Below are 22,319 nucleotides of genomic sequence, written 5' to 3'. Positions count from 1 at the left end.
CTCCAGCTGCTCAGGGGTAAAGGTGAATCCACCACGGGATGCAGAAAATCAGCACGGCCGATGCGAAGGACGAGAGGCCTAGCAGTGGGAAAACCACACATACTCTAAGACACAGTATGGGAAACCAAAGGGGCCAGGGGTTGAATTATACAACGATTTGAACAGAGACCTCACTTGCAGATGCCTCATTATGCAGAACGGTGCTGCTGTATCAAAGATTTAGCATAAAGCTTTCTGAAGTTGTGGGGCAGGGCAAAGGACAGTTAAATAAATCAATTTTTCTTTAAAGATACCGTAGATGGAACTTGGCGGCTTGTACCAGCTCCTGAGGGCATTGTGCCAAGTAGGGAGTTTATTCTGGCTTACAGGACAGCTAATGCTTGTTTAAAAAAAAAAAAAAATGAAAAGTGCTCCCTGGGAGCATGGCACATGAATTCCCCAGTGCAGGGCGGTGGTAATTGGATATTTCCTGCTTCAATTGCTGGCATGTACTGCTCAATGGTGAATCACGGGGGAATGAAAAAGCCATCCTGCTCCAATTACCAGATGTGAGGACAAGCACGTGGGTTGCTGAACTAAGGGGCATCCGCACTCAGCGCCTTGAACCTCTGCGCCTTCCAAAGAGGAGGTTTTGCACAGAACAACCAGACAGGTATTTCATTTGAAAAGATGCAACTTTTTTTTGGAGGGGGGGGGGAGGGGGGCAAGCAGTTTTGCTTCCTTGCAGACTTCAGCTTGCTATCTGTTCAGAGCATGTAAAATAGCAGGCCTCGGATTCAGCGGGAGATGACAGGAGCACAGCTCCTGAACCTTTCTGAGAGTTCCACCTCCTCCTTCCCACCTTGTCCACTGAATAGTAGGTGCAGCTGCATAACAATCCCTGGATGAGCTCCACCACCTCTTTTTCTACAAAACGACCCCTGGTTTCCTAGTATTGTATTAATTACGATTTTGCTTTACATGTTAATTTTGTTGTTAGAATAAAACAATTCAATCAAAAAGCATGCGATAAACAGTGTTCCCTCTAAGCTGAGTTAGCGTGAGCTAGCTCACAGATTTTTAGCCTCCAGCTCACACAGTTTTGTCTTAGTTCAGGAAGGATGACCCCAGAGCACAATCATTTATGCAGGAGCTCACAACTTTAATGCCAATGGCTCACACCTTTAATACCAGCAGCTCACAAAGTAGAGTTTTTGCTCACAAGACTCTGCAGCTTAGAGGGAACACTGGTAATAAATAAAGGATGCCCTCTGGCAAACTCAGTATAACCACCTCTGTTAGATTCATCCAGTAGTGCTTTATGAGTCAACAAGAGTTTCAGGGAATAAGCTTTCAAAGCTCCCTTTTGTCAGAGTCTGATGAAGGGAGTTTTGACTCCAGTGTGGTGTAGCAGTTAAGAGCGGAGGACTCGATTCTGGAGAGCCGAGTTTGATTCCTCCGCCATCTGAAGCCCACTGGGTGACCTTGGGCAAGTCACAGTTCTCTTGGAATTCTCTCACCTGCCCCCCCCCGCCCCACAAACACTGCTCCCTCTAAACGAGGGCTGACCCTGCTTAGCTACCAAGCTAAGATCAAACTAGCATCTTGGAGCCCAAAAAGATTTGGCGCAGGGGGGAGGGGTTATAAGCTTTTGAGAGTCAAAAGCTTTGATCGGGGGTGGCCAAAGTGTGGCCCTTTCACACATATTATGCGGTTCTCAAAGCCCCCACCAAGGCATTTGTCTCTTTCAATCATTTATCCAACCCAAGTCATCTGATGGCTTGGAGAATGCATTAAAAGTTGCTTTCTATCCACCTTTCCCTCCCTCCTCCTCTGTCTCTATTTGCTTTCTTCCCACCTTTCCTTCCTTCCTGTCTTGCGGCTCTCAAACATCTGACATTTATACTATGCGGCTCTTATGTTGAGCAAGTTTGGCCACCCCTAGCTTTGACGCTCAAAAACTTATATCCCCCAAATAGGGTTGCCAATCCCCAGGTGGGGGCAGGGGATCCCCCGGTTTGGAGGCCCTCCCCCCACTTAAAGGTCATCAGAAAGCGGGGGGGGGGGGGGAGGGAAATGTCTGCTGGGAACTCTATTATTCCCTATGAAGATTTATTCCCATAGAAAATCATGGCAAATTGATCCGCGGGTATCTGGGGGGGGGGCTGTTTTTGGGATAGAGGCACCAAATTTTCACTATGGCATCTAGTGCCTCTCCCCAAAATGCCCCCCCCAAGTTTCAAAAAGATTGGACCAGGGGGTCCAATTCTATGAGCCCCAAAAGAAGGTGCCCCTATCCTTCACTATTTTCTATGGAAGGAAGGAATTGAAAAGGTGTGCCGTCCCTTTAAATGTGATGGCCAGAACGCCCTTTGGAGTACAATGATGCTTGTCACAGCCTTGATCTTGGCTCCACCCCTAATGTCTCCTGGCTCCACCCCCAAAGTCCCCAGATATTTCTTGACTTGGACTTGGCAACCCTACCCCCAAAGCTCTAAGGTGCTACTGGGCTTGATGAGAGATGCCCGGTTCTTGCAGCTGGAGAGTAGAAGTTCTAACTAGGCTTGCTCCCGATGTGCAAAGGTGGGCACCTCCTTGCTAAAGAACCACACCAGAATAAAAGGGAAACTGAAAGCCGCCTGCCCGCTCCCTTCCTAGGCGCTCGTGACTTTGCAGAATATCGACCATCCCAGCAAGCAGTAAACTGGAGCGCTGTGCCCAAGCCCCTCCGTAGACTCTTATGCACGTTCCCTGATCAGGGTCAGTGCCTACGCAGTGTGCTCCTTGCAATAGGGTTGCCAAGTCCAATTCATGAAATATCTGGGGACTTTGGGGGTGGAGCCAGGAGACATTGGGGTGGAGCCAGGAACAAGGGTGTGACAAGCATAATTGAACTCCAAAGGTTGTTCTGGCCATCACATTTCAAGGGACCGCACACCTTTTAAATGCCTTCCTTCCATAGGAAATAATGAAGGATTGGGGCACTGTCTTTGGGGGCTCATAGAATTGGACCCCCTGGTCCAATCTGTTTGAAACTTAGGGAGTATATTGGGGAGAGTCACTGGATGCTATACTGAAAATCTTTTGCCTCTACCTCAAAAAACAGGGCCCCCAGAGCCCCAGATACCTGCTGATCAATTCTCCATTATTTTCTATGGGAATAAGCCTCCTTAGGGAATCATGAGTTCCCAGCAGACATTTCCCTCCCTTCCCCCCGCTTTCTGATGGCCCTGAAGCGGGGGGAGGGCCTCCAAACCGGGGGATCCCCTGTCCCTACCTGGGGATTGGCAACCCTACCTTGCAAGAATCCAATGCACCAAGACCCCCCTGACAGCAGAGCAAAGACAGTGTCGTAGAGTGGTTACAGCGCCGGGCTAAGAACAGGAGGGGGACCCGGGGACGCGCTGAATAATCCCAGAAAAAAGACGGGAGAGAGTCAAGGGCGGCGTCCTCCTCAATGGGAGATTTAAAACAATCAATACAAATAAAGCTGGGAGGAGGAACCCTGCTGAAGATCCGCAGAAGCAGGAGGACCCCCTTTCAGTGACGCACACTTCGCAGATGGGGGACCCCAAAAAGCGACGCACCCACCTGATAACGCCCTGCAGAGAAAGCGGCGCCAGGTCATGGAAGAGGAGCCGCAGCCGTTGCCCGGAATGACGGCCCTGCGCCGGGGAGGGGCGGGCCCGGCCGAGACCAGACCCCGCCGCCGGCAGCAAACCCCTCCCTTTGCCCCGGGAGCTTCGTCTCGTCATGGCCGCGCGACCGCGCCTGCGAGCGAGGCGTCGTTCAGCGATGACGTCAGAGCAAGGGAGCTGGTTGGAGGAAGCCGAGGCCGCGCGTCACGTGAGCGAGCGCTTGTGGCCGAGAGGGAGGGAAAGGAGTGGGGAGCTTCTCGAAGGAGCAAACCATTGGGGATATTAAGGGGGGGGGGGTCGGTGGCGGGTCGGACCATTTCAAAGTTTGGGTGGATCGAGGCAGCGTTGGAACCATTTGGCAAAGGAGGCGGGTAAGGCAAAGTGGGTCGAACCATTACGGAGGCGGGGGGGGGAGGAGACGCCGTGGAGAAGGGGGCGAAACCATTGCGGGGAGGGGGGTTCTGCAAGAAATAGGAAGCGTTCATTTCCTACCTTTTCTTGCTGCTCAACTTACAACAACAACCTTGCGAGGGAGGGAGGTGAGCATTGGGAAGGTCCTTGGCCCAAGTTCACCCAGTGAGATTCAGAGCTGAGCAAGGACTTGAACTCAGGGCTCTCTGGCAATGGGGCCTTCTTCACTCAAGAGTGGGGCAAAATGGGTCAGGGAGGGTCATAAGGCGGCCAGCAAAGGTCCCTCTAAGCTGCAGAGTCTTGTGAGCAAAAATTCTACTTTGTGAGCGACTGGCATGAAAGTGGTGAGCTCCTCCGTACCTTAATTTGCTCTGGAGTCATCCTTCCTGAGCTAAGACAAAAAGGTGTGAGCTGGAGGGTAGAAACTGTGAGCTAGCTTGCACTAACTCAACTTAGAGGGAACACCGGCTGCAGGCTCTAGGTTGGAAAGTACCTGGAGCTTTGGGGGTGGAGCCTGGGAAAGGTGGACTTTGGGGAGAGAAGGGACTGGGATGGGCTTTAAGGCCACAGAGTCCGCCCTCCAAAGAAGCCTTTTTCTCTAGACGGACTGATCTCTGTCGTTCCGGGAGATCTCCAGGGCGCACCTGGAGGTTGCCAAGCCAACCAGAGCGCAGGAGTTGGAACGGAGAGCCACGTGGATGAAGCGCGGCTGCCAGATTAAAACCAACCCCTTAACCTTGCTCGCTTTCTTTCCCAGCAGATGCGGTGAGGGGCAGTTACGGCTCTTGGATCATGGCCCCCGAAGGTCTCTGCGGCTTCTCCCTGTCCTAGAGGCTCCACCCACTGCCCCGGAAGCCTGTCAGACATTTTGCAAGCTTGCTTAGCTTCAGCGGTTGCATCTGAACTGAGAATTATGTTCTTAAGCAGGACTTTAAGGTAGGGTTACAGTCGGATTCTACTAGAAAGATGTCCTCCTGGATCAGGGGTGTTAAACTTATTTGTTATGAGGGCCGGAACTGACATAAATGAGACCTTGTCGGGCCGGGCCATGTATGTCATAAAACGTAATGCCAGGTAGCAATGATATAAATTTTATAAAGGACACAGACAAACACAAAGATATTGTATCTCTCCCGTGTGATTGAAGGAACTGGGCAAAGGAAGCTCTGCTCTTTCCCTCCCTCCCCAGGGGAGGGGGCGGCGCCTCAGCCAACAGAAGGAAGTGAGGCTTGGCTCAGTCGCTCTGCTGTGTGATTGAGAGAGCCTGGCAAAGCAAGCTCTCCCTCCCCAAGGGAGGCGCCTCAGCCAATGGAGAAAATAAGAGGCTTTGCAGTGTAGCTCCTGTGTGGCGGAGGAAAGCAAGCTGTGACACAGAAGGAAGCAAGAGAGAGGGAGAGAAAAGCAGACTTGCTTGCAGGCCTGATCGGAACCCTCTGAGGGCATGATGTGGCCCCCATGCCGCATGTTTGACACCGCTGTGCTGGACTGTTCCATTTGTTGCAACGCTTGGGACTCTTTAGCTTGGAGAAACGTCGACTGCGGGGTGACATGATAGAGGTTTACAAGATAATGCATGGGATGGAGAAAGTAGAGAAAGAGGTACTTTTCTCCCTTTCTCACAATACAAGAACTCGTGGGCATTCAATGAAATTGCTGAACAGTCGGGTTAGAATGCATAAAAGGAAGTACTTCTTCACCCAAAGGGTGATTAACTTGTGGAATTCACTGCCACAGGAGGTGGTGGCAGCCACAAGCATAGCCACCTTCAAGAGGGGTTTAGATAAAAATATGGAGCAGAGGTCCATCAGTGGCTATTAGCCACAAAAAAATTTGCCACTGTGTGACACAGAGCGTTGGACTGGATGGGCCACTGGCCTGATCTAACATGGCTTCTCTTATGTTCTTAAGTCTTATCCTTTTCTAAAAATGCCATCCGAAACATGTGCACATTCTGTGGAGGGCTGACAGAGGTGTGGGAGCCTTCCTGGCCTCCTCTGACAGGCTGCCCTACGACGTGGGAGCCGCCACGGAGAACGTTCGTAAATGGTCGATTGCCAGCTCTAACCCATTTGCTGGTGGGAACTTTAGAAGCCTTTGCTCAGGTGAGCAAACCTGTTGCAGCAGAGCACCATGGAACAGAGGATCCTCCGGATATGTGGGCCCAAGACCATCAAAGCTTTTTCGATGATAACCAGGGCCTTGCATTGAATTTGCTAACTTCTCTGGGGGCAAAATTTTGGTCCTGCAGTGATGCACTTGAGGTTAAGAACATCCGAGAAGTCATCAGACCAGTAGCCTGTCCACTACAACACTCTGTGTCACACAGAGGCCAAAACTCAGGTGTCATCAGGAGGTCCACCGGTGGGGCCAGAACTCCAGAAGCCCTCCCACTGTAGCCCTCCATACACCAGGAATAAAGAGCATCAGTGCCCCAGAGAGTGTTCCATCTATACCTGGTAGGTAATAGTCACTGATGGACTTCTGCTTCAGAGGTGGTTTGCCTCTGCGTAGCAAGACCGTGGACTTCCCAGTGTCTATGCCAGGGGTGCCCACACTGCAGCTCGAGAACCACATGTGGCTCTTTCACACATATTGTGTGTCTCTTGAACCCCCCACTGCCCCGTCAGCCCACTTGGAGAAGGCATTTGTCTCTTTAAATCCCTCCTCCAAGCCAGCTAGCCGCTTGGAGAATGCATTTGAAATTTATTCCAATATTTTCTTGCTTCTACTTTAGATTTCCCAGTTAACAGCTGAGATAAAAAGTCCAGCTCTGCTGTTTCCAAAACCTTTCCCACTATGTCTGTTTTCGTGAGTCTTCCATCTTTGTGTCAGAGGTATCCTAGCTGCTGTGTTAAAATGCGCCAACAAATGTCTCATCTCTTTGGAGAGCCAGTTTGGTGTAGTGGTTAAGTGTGCGGACTCTTATCTGGGAGAGCCGGGTTTGATTCCCCACTCCTCCACTTGCACCTGCTGGCATGGCCTTGGGTCAGCCATAGCTCTGGCAGAGGTTGTCTTTGAAAGGGCAGCTGCTGGGAGAGCCCTCTCAGCCCCACCCACCTCACAGGGTGTCTGTTGTGGGGGAGGAAGGGAAAGGAGATTGTGAGCCGCTCTGAGACTCTTCGGAGTGGAGGGTGGGATATAAATCCAATATCTTCATCTACCTCACAGGGTGTCTGTTGTGGGGGAGGAAGGGAAAGGAGATTGTAGCCCCTCTGGAGACTCTTCGGAGTGGAGGGCGGGATATAAATCCAATATCTTCATCTACCTCACAGGGTGTCTGTTGTGGGGGGGGGGGGGGAAGGTAAAGGAGATTGTGAGCCCCTCTGAGACTCTTCGGAGTGGAGGGCGGGATATAAATCCAGTATCTTCATCTACCTCACAGGGTGTCTGTTGTGGGGGGGGGGAAGGTAAAGGAGATTGTGAGCCGCTCTGAAACTCTTCGGAGTGGAGGGCGGGATATAAATCCAATATCTTCTTCATTTTCTTTGGAATAGTCCTGTGGAAATATGTTCAATAAAAATAGTTCTGTGTTTGAAATGAATCTGTGTCTTTGTAAACCTCTGCACCATTTCATGGATCATTTTCCAATAACCTTTCACAGTCTCACATTTTATGCCTGGCTAGATAATCAAGACTTTTAAGATTCTCTGATGTGAACTTATTTTTCTTTTTCTCCTGTACTTTATAGTATAAAATTTGTTTTTTTATTGAATTCTCAAATTTAGTAAATTTTAACAAAAAGAACATATTATAAAACGTAACATGAAATTGGTGCAGCTGCGAAAAGATAACAGAGGATAAGCTATGATAAGTTAATGTAGAAGAAGAAGATGATATTGGATTTATATCCCGCCCCTCCACTCTGAAGAGTCTCAGAGCGGCTCACAATCTCCTTTACCTTCCTCCCCCCTCACAACAGACACCCTGTAAGGTGGGTGGGGCTGGAGAGGGCTCTCACAGCAGCTGCCCTTTCCTCACCACCTCCGTCTGAGCTAACCCATCAGTGTTCAAACCCATGCTGTCTTCTCAGAGTGGAGGCTGTTTGATGGAACTTATCGGTGGCTCCGGTTGCGTCACCTTGTTTTGTCTTCATTGGTTCCAGGCTCTTTCGGCCAGAGGCCGTCCTCAGGACCCTGGCCCCTCCTTGCTACCTCCACACATCGGCCAGCCAGCTGAACTCCAACCGCGCCACCATCGCTTGTATCCCGAGGCAGAAATTCGCCAGGGTCTACCCGGTTCTGATGGTCAGACCCGATGGCTCGACCATCCACATACGCTACAAGGAACCGAAGCGGATTCTGATGGTGAGAGTTAAAATTCCATCTTTCCTGGGCAAGTGGAACTGCGCCTGGCTATATGAGAGCAAAAGTCTGATTCAGTGGGTGAGGCTACGCCGCATTGCAAATTGAAAAATTGCTCGAAAAATAAAATAAAAGTTATTGGGGCATTGTAGAAAAGTGCTATGCCTCACTAAAGGTACAGTTTAATTATCACAGTGGGTTCACCGAAGACAAGTATCTTAGATGTACATCTAGAATTCTCGTATGAACGCTGGAACGAATATTGTACACTGCCTTGAATGTGTTGATCGATACGGAATATTGCATGGAATGTGCTGTGTTATCCTGTTATCATATATGTTGTACAAAAATGGTCGCTAGGCGAGTTATGTTTTGTGTATCCTTGAGGCAGTTTTCTGAATTGTCTTTAGGGAGGGATGGTGGCTCAGTGTTAGAGCATCTGCTTGGGAAGCAGAAGGTCCCAGTTTCAATCCCTGGCATCTCCAACTAAAAAGGGTCCAGGCAAGTAGGCGTGAATAACCTCAGCTTGAGACCCTGAAGAGCTGTGAATGGGGCTGTGGCTCAGTGGTAAAGCCTCTGCTTGGTAAGCAGAAGGTCCCAGGTTCAATCCCCAGCATCTCCAACTAAAAAGGGTCCAGGCAAATAAGTGTGAAAAACCTCAGCTTGAGACCCTGGAGAGCCGCTGCCAGTCTGAGTAGACAAGACTGACTTTGATAGACCGAGGGTCTGATTCAGTATAAGGCAGCTTCATATATATTTATAGGGGAGGGATGGTGGCTCAGTGACAGAGCATCTGCTTAGGAAGCAGAAGGTCCCAGGTTCAGTCCCTGGCATCTCCAAAAAAGGGTCCAGGCAAATAGGTGTGAAAACCCTCAGCTTGAGACCCTGGAGAGCCGCTGCCAGTCTGAGAAGACAATACTGACTTTGATGGACCAAAGGTCTGATTCAGTATGAGGCAGCTTCATATGTTCATATGTTCTTTGAGTCGCCGCATCCCTGTTGTTACAAAAGAATATTCTATGTAAAATCTTTTACCACATAATTAACAAAAAAAGACACATGTGTTAAGGTGGGCTGTAGAATTTATTGAGACACTATTACAGCTGGTTTTTCGTTGTACTCTGTTTCAGTAGAAGGCAGCTTCATGTGGAGAGGACTATACAGAATCCTAGGGACAGTGTTCAATATTCGTTCCAGTGTTCACCCTAGGGGAGGGACGGTGGCTGAGTGGTAGAGCATCCGCTTGGTAAACAGAAGGTCCCCGGTTCAATCCCCGGCATCTCCAATTGAAAAGGGTCCAGGCAAATAGGTGTGAAAAACCTCAGCTTGAGACCCTGGAGAGCCATGAATGGGACTGTGGCTCAGTGGTAGAGCATCTGCTTGGGAAGCAGAAGGTCCCAGGTTCAATCCCTGGCATCTCCAAAAAAGAGTCCAGGCAAGTAGGCGTGAAAATCCTCAGCCTGAGACCCTGGAGAGCCATGAATGGGACTGTGGCTCAGTGGTAGAGCATCTGCTTGGGAAGCAGAAGGTCCCAGGTTCAATCCCCGGCATCTCCAAAAAAGGGTCCAGGCAAATAGGTGTGAAAAATCTCAGCTTGAGACCCTGGAGAGCGGCTGCCAGTCTGAGTAGACAATACTGACTTTGATGGACCAAGGGCCTGATTCAGTATAAGGCAGCTTCATAGGTTCGTATGACTTATTTTACTAAAATGAAGTATTTCCATTCTTTTTTTATAAAGTTCTGTCTCTTCTTCTAGATGCCGATAGACATCAACACGCTCCCGGAAGCACAGCGGAAGGCCAGGCTGCGGAGAAGGGAAGTCAGCAAGATTGTAGTCAAGGAGGACGTTCAGTTTGAAGACGACTTTAGTTTGGACGACTACAGGAAATTCTGGAAGAAGAAATGACGCTCCTTTCGGAAAGTTTTTACAGCAGGAACTCTCTGTGATGGGACTGGCGTCCTTGGGCCATTGCAAGCAGACTGCTGCCGGTGTACGAATAAAGAGATTTTTTTTTTCCAGTTTCTGTGTCTCCCTGTCTTATTTGTGGAGGTGGGAATTCACAGACAATGCATATGTGTATTTATATCTGGGTTTTCTCCCCAGTTAGGACTCAAATAGTGTTTCCAATACTGCACTATGCCTAGAAACTGGTTTGCTAAGGGTAGAGGCTAGGGTAAGCTTAATTTAAATCAACACTTCCAGTTTGGAGCCAGTTGGGTGTAGTGGTTAAGTGCGTGGACTCTTATCTGGGAGAACCGGGTTTGATTCCCTACTCCTCCACTTGCACCTGCTGGAATGGCCTTGGGTCAGCCATAGCTCTAATAGAGAGCCAGTTTGGTGTAGTGGTTAAGTGCACGGACTCTCATCTGGGAGAACCAGGTTTGATTCCCCACTCCTCCCCTTGCAGCTGCTGGAATGGCCTTGGGTCAGCCATAGCTCTAATAGCCAGTTTGGTGTAGTGGTTAAGTGCACGGACTCTTATCTGGGAGAACCAAGTTTGATTCCCCACTTCTCCCCTTGCAGCTGCTGGAATGGCCTTGGGTCAGCCATAGCTCTAATAGAGAGCCAGTTTGGTGTAGTGGTTAAGTGCGCGGACTCTTAACTGGGAGAACCAAGTTTGATTCCCCACTCCTCCACTTGCAGCTGCTGGAATGGCCTTGGGTCAGACATAGTGGTTAAGTGAGCGGACTCTTATCTGGGAGAAGCGGGTTTGATTCCCCACTCCTCCACTTGCAGCTTCTGGAATGGCCTTGGGTCAGCCATAGCTCTCGCAGAGTTGTCCTTGAAAGGGCAGCTGTTGTGAGAGTCCTCTCAGCCCCACCCACCTCACAGGGTGTCTGTTGTGGGATGGGGGGTGGGGAAGGTAAAGCAGATCGTGGCCGCTCTGAGATTCAGAGTATAGGACGGGATATAAGTCCAATATCATCATCACTTGGCGTAATCTTAGTCACTGCCGCTCGAATATTACCTTATTAATTTTAACGGATAGACACTGCTCATCCTGGGCCAGAGCTATTCATCGGAAATTGCCTGTGCTTGGTTTTTCACCGGAATCTCTCCAGATAATGGCCTTAGGTCAAGCTAAGGCCATAGTCAAACAGAGATTACAAGACATTGAGAGACAGAACGATGTTGCCAACTTCCCAGATTATCCAGTTCCCCTCCAAAGGAGATATGTGGTGATTCCAGCCTCTTACCTTTCAAATCTAGCAAGACCATCTCACAGATGGGCCTTTTCTATGGCCCGATGCAATATTTTTCCATCTGCAGTCGTAGAAGGCTGTTATAGAAAGTGGAAACGATTGGCCATGTTTTGCTTGAGTGTGGACTATACAAAAGCATACGTGCCAAGTATATTCATCCTTTGCTAGAGAGATGCCGGGGCCTTTCGGACTCCAAAACTAGAAATATATTGTTAGCAGACTCTAATCCCCAATTAACGTATGATTGCGCCAGATTTCTGGCAGCTGCCAGAATTTGTGATGATTTTGTAAAGAAGGGACTTTGAAGCTGACCATTTTTATCCTTTTTGTATATTTTAAATTTTTGAAAAGGTCCCTTTTTCGAATATTTTTATTTTACTGTAACAACCATGCGTAAGTGTTGGAGCACTTTGTACATCGGATTTCAATGGATTGACTTCTTAAATTGATTGTCGGAACCCTCTGCTCACGACCTGAGTTCGATCCCAGCGGAAGCTGGTTCAGGTAGCCGGCTCAAGGTTGACTCAGCCTTCCATCCTTCCGAGGTCTGTAAAATGAGTCCCCAGCTTGCTGGGGGGGAAGCGTAGATGACTGGGGAAGGCAATGGCAAACCACCCCGTCAAAAGTCTGCCGTGAAAATGTGAAAGCAACGTCACCCCAGAGTCAAAAACGACTGGTGCTTGCACAGGGGATGACCTTCACGTTTTTTTTACTGTAACAATAAATAATCTGAATCTGTCTCGGGGGTCAAATCCATTCCCCTAACAGTGGTGGTTTCTTCCCATAGCTGAGTGCTTTTCGCTTATGCAAGAGGCTATTTGCTGCTCATTTTTATTCAGTTCATTTATATTCTGTCTTCTTCCCCATCAGGGATCCAAAGCAGCTTACCCAGGATGTAGTGATGGCCACAGATATAAACCATTTTAAAAGGGGATTAGATAGATTCCAAGAGAATAAGTCTATCGATGGCTACTAGCACTGGTGCCTGAGGGAAACCTCCCATGTCCAAAGGCACTCAGCCTCTGAATCCTAGTGCCAGAAGACAACATCAAGGAAAAACCTCAGCTTCTATGCCATTATTGCCCTCCTTCCGGAAGAACAGCCACCGTGTGAGACTATTGGACTGGATAGACTACTGGTCTGATCCAGCAGGGCTCTTCTTAGGTTCATATCAGGGAAAGGCCTTGGCCTCTTTGCCCTGTTGGCCCTCCAGAGGAACCGGCTAGCTGCTGTGTGAGACAGGATGCTGGACTAGATGGACCCTCACTGATCTGATCCAGCAGGGCTCTTCTTATAGTCATATCAAGAGAAGGCCTCGGCCTCTCTGCCCTGTTGTTGGCCCTCCAAAGGAACTAGTTGGCCACTGTGTGAGACAGTATGCTGGACTAGATGGACCTTCACAGGTCTGATCCAGCAGAGTTCTTATATTCATATCAAGAGAAGGCCTTGGCCTCTCTGCCCTGTTGTTGGCCCTCCATGTCAACCGGTTTTTGGAGGAAAACCTCCTTCTTCCAGATTCCAATGACTAGGCCGAGACGTTGTTCAGAGAAACAGTTTTAATTTTCACTTTTGCAAAAGTGGAGAGGGAGATCAAGTTTGGATGGCTGCCTCCCTCTGGCTAATTCGTGGTCCAGCCTGGGTTTTTATCCATTCCCGACGTCACAAAGTCCCTACCTTCCCCTGTGGCAAATAGCCAATCGAACGCAGGAGGTACAGTCTAACTTTTACGGCCGCTGACGCAGGCTATGACCACATCAAATACAAACATCCTATAACCATATAAGGTAAACATCCTTCAGCATCATCTTCCCTTTGTTTTATTTTATTAAATTCAAAGTTCTAAACCTAATATAACTCTACAACTAATACCTGCCCTAATGGCCTATTTGTTAAAATCATACTGATTTGGCTTACTAAGATTCTAAAAATGCCTTTGCTTAATACATTTTAAACTGAACCCATAAAGAATAGAAAGCAATTAAAACAAATCTTTAACTCTCCTTTCTACGTTGCTATGAGACCAAGAGGAAACGGTTTAACCACAGACAAAGGCCGGAAATTGCTGCCAGCAGAGAGATAGGTACACAGTTTTAATAGATCAGAGGAGCGATACTTTGCCGTCTCTGCTAGTTATTCATTTACCATGCTAAATATTGATTCTACCTTGTTTCTTAGCAAGCCTTAAAGCGAATAAAAAGCATTTATATTTATCTAAGATTATATAGAGCTAAAATCTATAAAGAAGCAATAGGCAACATATGTTATTAATAAACTTTAAGAGGAAACGCTTAACCACAAGTCACAGGAAACTAACATAAGCCAGATGCTCCTGTGTTTGTGGTTTGGTTTTATAGGCCAGGTGTTATGTTGGTTTTTCTTCATATTTAATTTTCAAATGTCAGGAACAAAAGGTGGGGGCTCCTTGGCTCCTAGTAACTGGAACAAAGCTTTCATAGAAAATGCTTGCAATGGGGGGTTTCTTGTTGCCTCATTGAATGTATGCTTTATATAGAGAAACACAATTGAATAAATGAACATTATCATTATTAATTTCCTAACAATCCCCCCTTTTGTTTTATAAACTCTTCATTTATTCACATTTCCTTCCTTCCGCACTCAAGTGGATTTCCATTTTGCTAGGGGTCTGGTAGCCTTTTCTACAAGAAACCACACATTGTCATTAACCAATACTTAAGAAAACATCTCTGGGAATAATTCTGGCAACCATTGAACAGGTCTGCCCCTGGCCCAAGAGCTGCACCATTTCATTACTCCAGTCCTTGAGCCTGGAACTGATCCGATCATGGATTCCTTAGCTCAACTCGCTGGTTATTATTCAAGGGATTTCTTCTCCCGAGCGTAAAACAATCAGCTCCTGTGGGGCGTCTTGATTGCCTGTGGAATCCTGCTATTTCCGGTAAGCACGGACTCCAGAGGGAGTTGCCTGTGGAACCTCACTACTGCCGGTGAGTGAGGTCCAGAGGTTGGTGCTCAGTCCAGATCCGAGAAAAACTGCACCTGCAAAATTTATCTAGGAAACTTTGATTAAAACTACACAAATAAAACAGCACAAGTTCAAAACAAGTCAAGATAGCATATACTCTTTCATTTTAGAAACTGGGTTTTTCTTCTTTCAGGAGGCACGGCCTTTTGAACAAAACTCTGGACAATCTCGTCAGGCTAAAACTAGCTTTCTGATACAATTTTTGTCACTCAACTCTCCCAGGGATCTTTCCACCTTCTACTAGGAGAGAAACACATTATTTTAAATACCAAACAGCAGACAAAGCAAAGTAAAGTTGCTTCAAAGAGGGTCCCCTCTTTGTGGCATCACATTGGAGTATTTGTAATTGGGACCTTCGAGGTTTAGCAGAGCAGAAGGCGTTACTTCTTCCCCGGAGAGGCTTTTATGGACTCACATGTGGTTCGGGGTTGGTTCTTCTCCATGGTTGTTTTCCTCTGGGGTCTCCTCAATTACACTAAGTGAGACCTCGATTCCAGCCGTGTGGTTCCACATGTAGGGGTCGAGATCCCCTTCCGTAGCCACTTTCATGACTCTAGGTTCTCGACTCTCACACCAATAGTTGTCACTCGCCCTTCCTCTTTGGCCTCTTCCTCTCCCTCGGACTTGGGGAGGGGCGTGTGGGCAGGCACGGATCCAATGGCCCCTTCCGTGGCAAAAGCTGCACTCGTCACGTGGTAATGGTGGCCGCCTAGCCCTACCTCGACCCCTCGAGGTCCTCTTCCTTCTTTGGAGGCTTTTCCAGGCTTCTTGAAACTCTAGGGCTTCATTCAACTTTCTAAACGTCTCGAACCGTTTCTTTCCCTTGATCTCGAGATTGTAGGTACCTTCAAAAGTGTTCTTCTCTCCGGGGTCGTATTCGGCTGGAACCACTGCTTCATCGGCTCGTCCCCTACAACCAACTTCAGGGGACCAACCTCCTTCCGGGTCCTTACTCCAATCAAGGCATCCGTCACTCTGGGCCTCTGATGATGGAGGGGATGATGCCATTCTCTCTTATCTTTCCCGATTGTCTTGTCTAGTACCACTTTCAATAAACTGCACAAGAAGAAACTTATTTAGACAAGTTAGTTGAGCCAAATCTGATGGCTGCAAAAATAGTGGCAGTGAAGGCTAGACCAAGAGACTGGTCATAAGATAAAGGAGGGGAACTGGCCAAGAAGATGTTTTGACTTTCAATGGGGACAAATGCCGGGACCTCAGGGTTGAGCCGCCTCCTGCCAAACTCCAAAGGGGTCAATCCAAACATTTACACAGTCTCGACCGGTCCCTTTTCCTCAAATTGGCAGGAGTCAGTCCACTCTCCTTGGCTGCCAGGCCCACTATAGGATCTACTATATTTCCCAGGTGAACACAGTGATAGCAGGAACCCTTCAGGGACTGTTCTAAGTACCAATGGCCTCCAAACCTTTCCCTTTAATACTCGCTCTAATTCTACACTAAATTGATCTACGCTTCCGTAGAAGTTTATTGCAAAAATGAAAGGGAACAACCCTCAGAGCAACTTTGATTTCCCCATACATTTTCCATACCGTTAGGTAGCAGGGACCAAAGCAACTCCGCAATCCATATCTCAATATCTAATTCCCAAGGGCACCTCAACCAAAGGTGCCTTGTCCAAGAAATACTTATTCAGTAATGATACATCCGGCAATTATATACCCACTCAAACTACACACCCATGTGCAAGTTCAAGTACTGCACGGTCGCCGGATCATCATGACCTAAACAGGACAATTTTATTTCAAACACAAAAGACAAACCCGCCCGCACTTCCCCTTCTCTGAGTGAAGGCAAATTTACTCAATTTCACAGACATATTTCACATTATCTAGAACAGTCTTTACATGACCTTGCTGCTTTTAGCAAAGTGAATCATTTGACTGCTCTGATCTTAATTTCTCCTTTTGCTTCCAGCACAGGCATCTGGCTGGCTACAAAGGAAGTTCTTTTCCAGAGAACATCTGGTACTACTCACTCCAGTGTCATCTAAATAGGCACACGCATTATCTCCTCGCACAAGAAACTGATCATCAAACTCTGTGCCATTTTGCCATTTCCACATTAGGCCTGTCTGTTTGGAGAGGCCAATCCAATGATGCACGGGGCGAGTCAGATTCACTAGAAAATGCATATCTTCCAGCGAATCAATCAGGGCCAACGTGGCATCAAATGTGGAACATTCAGCTTCACTACTATTCCAATCCTTTTCAGTGTTAGACATATAATAACATTTCCCATGATACCCAATCCAGTATTGTGGACAGGCAGTTTTACCAAGAAAAGGGTGTGGCGAGCATGGCCGCGTTTCTTTGGCAGCCATTACAATGATAACAATTATAATTACAAACACAAAGGAGACAACTACAAATTTCTTCTTCCATAATACACTTCGGGATCCTACACTTCGGGATCTTACAGCTGGTGGACGCTGCTTGATATTCCCCATTCTTCCTCAGGAAGCACTTTAAAACATAAATGGGAACATTACACAAAAGAAATATCTTACATTATGTAAAACAGATTTTATGGTCCTGTCAATTGGAAGCCTCTCAGAGGGGATCGTATAGGGGGGGGGGACCTGGTAACAATGGCAACCGGCCCCTTCAGATTCTTAGTGGTGGCCCTGCCCAGGGAAGCGGTTCCACCGGGAATCCTCCTGGAATAGCAGTTCGATTCTTTATTCTCCAAACCAGTGGGGGGTCGTCCCCAATTTTCCTCAGGAAACACCACCGGGGGCGGCGGGGTCCCAAGTTTTCATCCAATCTCCCCAAGTTTTCATCCAATCTCCTATTTTGACCTTTTACCAACCAAGCGGTCGCCTCTCCTTGCTCCCCTTTCCACAGGGAAACAATGTAGGCATGGTGTCCAGGGGTGCGCCAACAAAGGGTCAGCAAACCTGGAGTGTGGACCCAGGGGGCAACCAACATTTTGAATCTCCGGCGAGGGCTCCAATGAGGCTGGTCCTCCCTCTGGAAGTCCGGTGGGGAATGCATACGGCTATATTGTCTTTATGGCAAACCGACAAAGCGACTAAAACAAGAAACAAACAAAAAAAAAAAAATAAAGGAGAAAGAGGAGAACATGTGTGGGAGCCTAGGCAATCTCCCTGGAGAGTGGTCATGTACCCGAACTCTCCTATTATAAAAAGAAATCCCTGGAGAGTGGTCATGTACCCGAACTCTCCTATTATAAAAAGAAATCCCTGGAGAGTGGTCATGTACCCGAACTCTCCTATTATAATCAAGTTAACACACAAGACAACTAAAACTTAAAAACGTCCTGATGGAAATCCCTAAATTTTCAATACCAGAGGTCTAAAATTCTTTTACCAATATTTAGCAGCAATACAGTTATAGCAGCAATATAATGATAGCAGCAGTACAATTAATTATGTCATCAAGGGCGTCCCCCAGACTATAATTTTATTATGGTTAACCTGACAGACAAAACAAATTAAACACACAATTTCCCTAAACCTTTTTTCGAATGCACCAAGTACCCTAATGTACTGGCTGCATGCGGAACCGACTAAGGTCCGCCGGCAGAAGGGACCAATTCCTTCCCTTCTCCATCGTCCAAGCACTGTTAGAAAGCCGCAGGCAGAAAGTAATTCTTTACCTTCCCTCATTTATTGGGACCTGCCTCAATGAATCCTCTGTTTCTTTGTCTAAATTTTAAATCCTCCTTTTTTTTTCTTGTTTTTGGGGGTACAATTTTAAGTGTTGTATTTAATTTATTCATCTCTCTCTCCAACTTGCTGGAGGAGTACCTTCTGTGAATCCTCCTCTATGTCCCCCCGTCGCTGCTTTTTCCATTCCCTCCTCTCACCAGGGGCACCGAGTCCCTTCCCACCAGGCCTGTCTGACCCTTTTTCAGATCTCATCGTACCTGGCCGTGCTGATAAGGAGGGGGAACAGTGGGGATGACATAGAGTAGAGGATCAAGGGTGGATAGACATTCTGTCCTTTACGGGTGTAACTTTCATAGGTTTCTTCTTGTCTAATTGCCTTTAAATGGGGGGGATATCAGTTCTCTTCCCTATGAAGTACACCCATAACAAATGTAAAGTGCCCCCTTGCCCACTGCAGGGCTGGGCTCCTGCTCCTGATGCAGGCAATATCTCTATCATACATCTGGCGGAGTTTCTCAGGAACCCCCACTGGGCTCCTGCTCCTTTGTCTCATACCCTGTAGAGACCCCATCCTAGTGGGAGATCAGCCTTTCCATCGGCAGTCTCCGGAAATCTCCTGACCCTGGCCATTCCTTTCCAGTGATCTGGGCGTCCCCAACGGAATTTCCCACCAACCTTGGTACCTTTTCCTTTTTCACCTTTGACGTCTTAGTTTCCATCCCATTCACACGCACACCATTCACACCAACAAACAAGCCTCAATACCCAAAACTAATTTTAATTTTCTCTACCCAATTTTATTTTCTACTCACCGGTTCCACACAGCAGACTCCTCCGGTGGGCTGTTTTCAGCTGAACGTCTCGTTGTGGGTTCTTGGGGAGCAGAGTGCCACGCCTCAAACAGTGAGTTGGCAGCCAAACTCGGCCGGGGATCCCTCCAAAATCACAGGAGAGGAGTGTTCGCCCTGCTCTCCAATGGACCAGAGGCCCAACCCCAAAAGGGGCTTCTATATCCCACTTCTGACACCAGTAAATTGTCAACCGGTTTTTGGAGGAAAACCTCCTTCTTCCAGATTCCAATGACTAGGCCGAGACGTTGTTCAGAGAAACAGTTTTAATTTTCACTTTTGCAAAAGTGGAGAGGGAGATCAAGTTTGGATGGCTGCCTCCCTCTGGCTAATTCGTGGTCCAGCCTGGGTTTTTATCCATTCCCGACGTCACAAAGTCCCTACCTTCCCCTGTGGCAAATAGCCAATCGAACGCAGGAGGTACAGTCTAACTTTTACGGCCGCTGACGCAGGCTATGACCACATCAAATACAAACATCCTATAACCATATAAGGTAAACATCCTTCAGCATCATCTTCCCTTTGTTTTATTTTATTAAATTCAAAGTTCTAAACCTAATATAACTCTACAACTAATACCTGCCCTAATGGCCTATTTGTTAAAATCATACTGATTTGGCTTACTAAGATTCTAAAAATGCCTTTGCTTAATACATTTTAAACTGAACCCATAAAGAATAGAAAGCAATTAAAACAAATCTTTAACTCTCCTTTCTACGTTGCTATGAGACCAAGAGGAAACGGTTTAACCACAGACAAAGGCCGGAAATTGCTGCCAGCAGAGAGATAGGTACACAGTTTTAATAGATCAGAGGAGCGATACTTTGCCGTCTCTGCTAGTTATTCATTTACCATGCTAAATATTGATTCTACCTTGTTTCTTAGCAAGCCTTAAAGCGAATAAAAAGCATTTATATTTATCTAAGATTATATAGAGCTAAAATCTATAAAGAAGCAATAGGCAACATATGTTATTAATAAACTTTAAGAGGAAACGCTTAACCACAAGTCACAGGAAACTAACATAAGCCAGATGCTCCTGTGTTTGTGGTTTGGTTTTATAGGCCAGGTGTTATGTTGGTTTTTCTTCATATTTAATTTTCAAATGTCAGGAACAAAAGGTGGGGGCTCCTTGGCTCCTAGTAACTGGAACAAAGCTTTCATAGAAAATGCTTGCAATGGGGGGTTTCTTGTTGCCTCATTGAATGTATGCTTTATATAGAGAAACACAATTGAATAAATGAACATTATCATTATTAATTTCCTAACATCCAGAGGAACTGGTTGGCCACTGTGTGAGACAGGAGGCTGGACTAGATGGACCTTCACTGGTCTGATCCAGCAGAGCTCTTCTTATATTCATATCAAGGGAAGGCCTTGGCCTCTCTGCCCTGTTGTTGGCCTTCCAGAGGAACTGTTTGGCCACTGTGAGACAGGAGGCTGGACTAGATGGACCCTTTTTGGTCTGATCCAGCAGAGCTCTTTTTATATTCATATCAAGGGAAGGCCTCGGCCTCTCTGCTCTGTTGTTGGCCCTCCAGAGGAACTGGGTGGCCACTGTATGAGACAGGAGGCTGGACTAGATGGACCTTCACTGGTCTGATCCAGCAGAGCTCTTCTTATATTCATATCAAGGGAAGGCCTCGGCCTCTCTGCCCTGTTGTTGGCCCTCCAGAGGAACTGACTGGCCACTGTGTGAGAGAGGATGCTGGACTAGATGGACCTTCACTGGTCTGATCCAGCAGAGCTCTTCCTATATTCATATCAAGGGAAGGCCTCGGCCTCCCTGCCCTGTTGTTGGTCCTCCAGAGGAACTGGTTGGCCACTTTGTGAGACAAGAGGCTAGACTAGATGAACCCTTCCTGGTCTGATCCAGCAGGGCTCTTCTGATGTTTTTCTCAGGGGAAGGCCTCAGTTTCTCTGATGATGAAGATTTCCATCTATTTGCTTTATATGTTTTGGTTATTTTTCCATCTTTTTGTGGGGGGAAATATTAGAAAGTTGGTCAAATCTTAGAGCTCAGCAAAATTCTCTCGGGGAGGTTGAAGAATGGAGCCCAGAAGCAAGGGTTTTTTTGTGGGGAAGGACGGGTAAGAAAACTCAAATACTTTGGCCACCAAATGAGAAGGGAGCACTCCCTGGAGAAGATCCTGATGCTGGGAAAGACAGAAAACAAAAGAAGAAGGGGACGGCAAAAGATGAGATGGTTGGACAGCGTTACTGATGTAAGAAAACACGAACTTGAGCAGACTTCGGAGAATGGTGAAAGATAGGAGGGCCTGGCATGACTTTGTCCATGGGGTCGCAAAGAGTCGGACTCCACTGTGCGACTGAACAACAGAAAGAAAGAAAGAGCACAATAATAATATTGAGAGGTTCTGGAGTTCCACTCCTGCCCAAAATAAGGAAGGAAGGAAGCTCTCCAGGATCCCTGAACATGAACAAAGTGGACTGCTGCAAAATTATGTGTATATATTTGCACAAAATTTTTTAAAAGGGCTTAAATATCAATGTAGCATTTTTACAAAACCATTACTGCGCGGGCTGTGCGCAAACAGCCTCCAAACAATGCTCCGTGGAGCCTCGAAGAACGATAGCTTGTACAAAAACTGCCCATAGCGGTGTGAATGCACATTTATATACATATTTTTGCAGCAGTCGTCAGTGAGCTTTTTGCTTTTGGTGCCAGGTTCAAATCCCCCGCAACTCCAAGGAACCCCAGCTAACTAGATCTTGCTTTTAGATCCAAATAGACAGCCGTGCTGGTCTGAAGTAGTAGAACAAAATAGGAGTCAAGTAACACCTTTAAGACCAACAGTTTTATTCCGAACGTCAGCTTTCGTGTGCATGCACACTTCCTTCATTCCTCGTCTGAAGAGGGCATGCACACGAAAGCTTGCGTTCTGAATAAAACTGTTGCTCTTAAAGGTGCAATTGACTCCTATTTTGTTCTAGACCTTGCTTTGTTGGCGACCCTGAAGAACGATAAATAGCTCGTACAAAAACTGCCCATATCTGTGTGAATGAACGTATGAACCTATGAAGCTGCCTTATACTGAATCAGACCTTTGGTCCATCAAAGTCAGTATTGTCTTCTCAGACTGGCAGCGGCTCTCCAGGGTCTCAAGCTGAGGTTTTTTCACACCTCTTTGCCTGGACCCTTTTTTGGAGATGCCAGGGATTGAACCTGGGACCTTCTGCTTCCCAAGCAGATGCTCTACCACTGAGCCACCGTCTCTCCCCGAAGACATATGAAGCTGCCTTCTACTGAATCAGACCCTG

At 47.3% G+C, this 22,319-nt stretch overlaps 2 protein-coding genes across 6 annotated transcripts in view; one reads left to right on the top strand and one right to left on the bottom strand.

Moving 5' to 3' along the window:
- The window catches only part of GUK1 (guanylate kinase 1), a 42,024-nt gene extending 38,272 nt beyond the window's left edge, over positions 1–3,752 (bottom strand). Inside the window, exon 1 of the mRNA XM_060247926.1 lies at positions 3,571–3,752. Coding sequence (XP_060103909.1) covers positions 3,571–3,607 — 37 coding nt within the window. The 5' untranslated portion in view covers positions 3,608–3,752. The remainder of the gene's footprint in view (positions 1–3,570) is intronic.
- On the top strand, positions 383–10,351 carry MRPL55 (mitochondrial ribosomal protein L55). Of its 5 annotated transcripts, none has more exons than XM_060247932.1 (4): positions 383–652; positions 4,786–4,964; positions 8,131–8,332; positions 10,086–10,351. In XM_060247932.1, the coding sequence occupies exons 2-4, from the start codon at positions 4,942–4,944 to the stop codon at positions 10,233–10,235; spliced, it is 375 nt and encodes a 124-aa protein (XP_060103915.1). In that variant the 5' UTR covers positions 383–652; positions 4,786–4,941; the 3' UTR covers positions 10,236–10,351. The 5 variants fall into 5 exon arrangements, with proteins under 5 accessions (XP_060103915.1, XP_060103913.1, XP_060103912.1 ...); XM_060247930.1 differs by lacking the exon at positions 383–652 and adding an exon at positions 3,571–3,825 and having other exon boundaries at positions 4,789–4,964; XM_060247929.1 differs by lacking the exon at positions 383–652 and adding an exon at positions 3,766–3,988.
- Positions 10,352–22,319: the final 11,968 nt, after the last annotated feature.

The sequence above is a fragment of the Heteronotia binoei genome, chromosome 10, assembly GCF_032191835.1.
Source record: "Heteronotia binoei isolate CCM8104 ecotype False Entrance Well chromosome 10, APGP_CSIRO_Hbin_v1, whole genome shotgun sequence".
Classification (NCBI taxonomy): domain Eukaryota; kingdom Metazoa; phylum Chordata; class Lepidosauria; order Squamata; family Gekkonidae; genus Heteronotia; species Heteronotia binoei.
The sequence above is the reverse complement of the archived record's forward strand: the minus strand, read 5'-3'. Positions and strand labels throughout refer to the sequence as shown.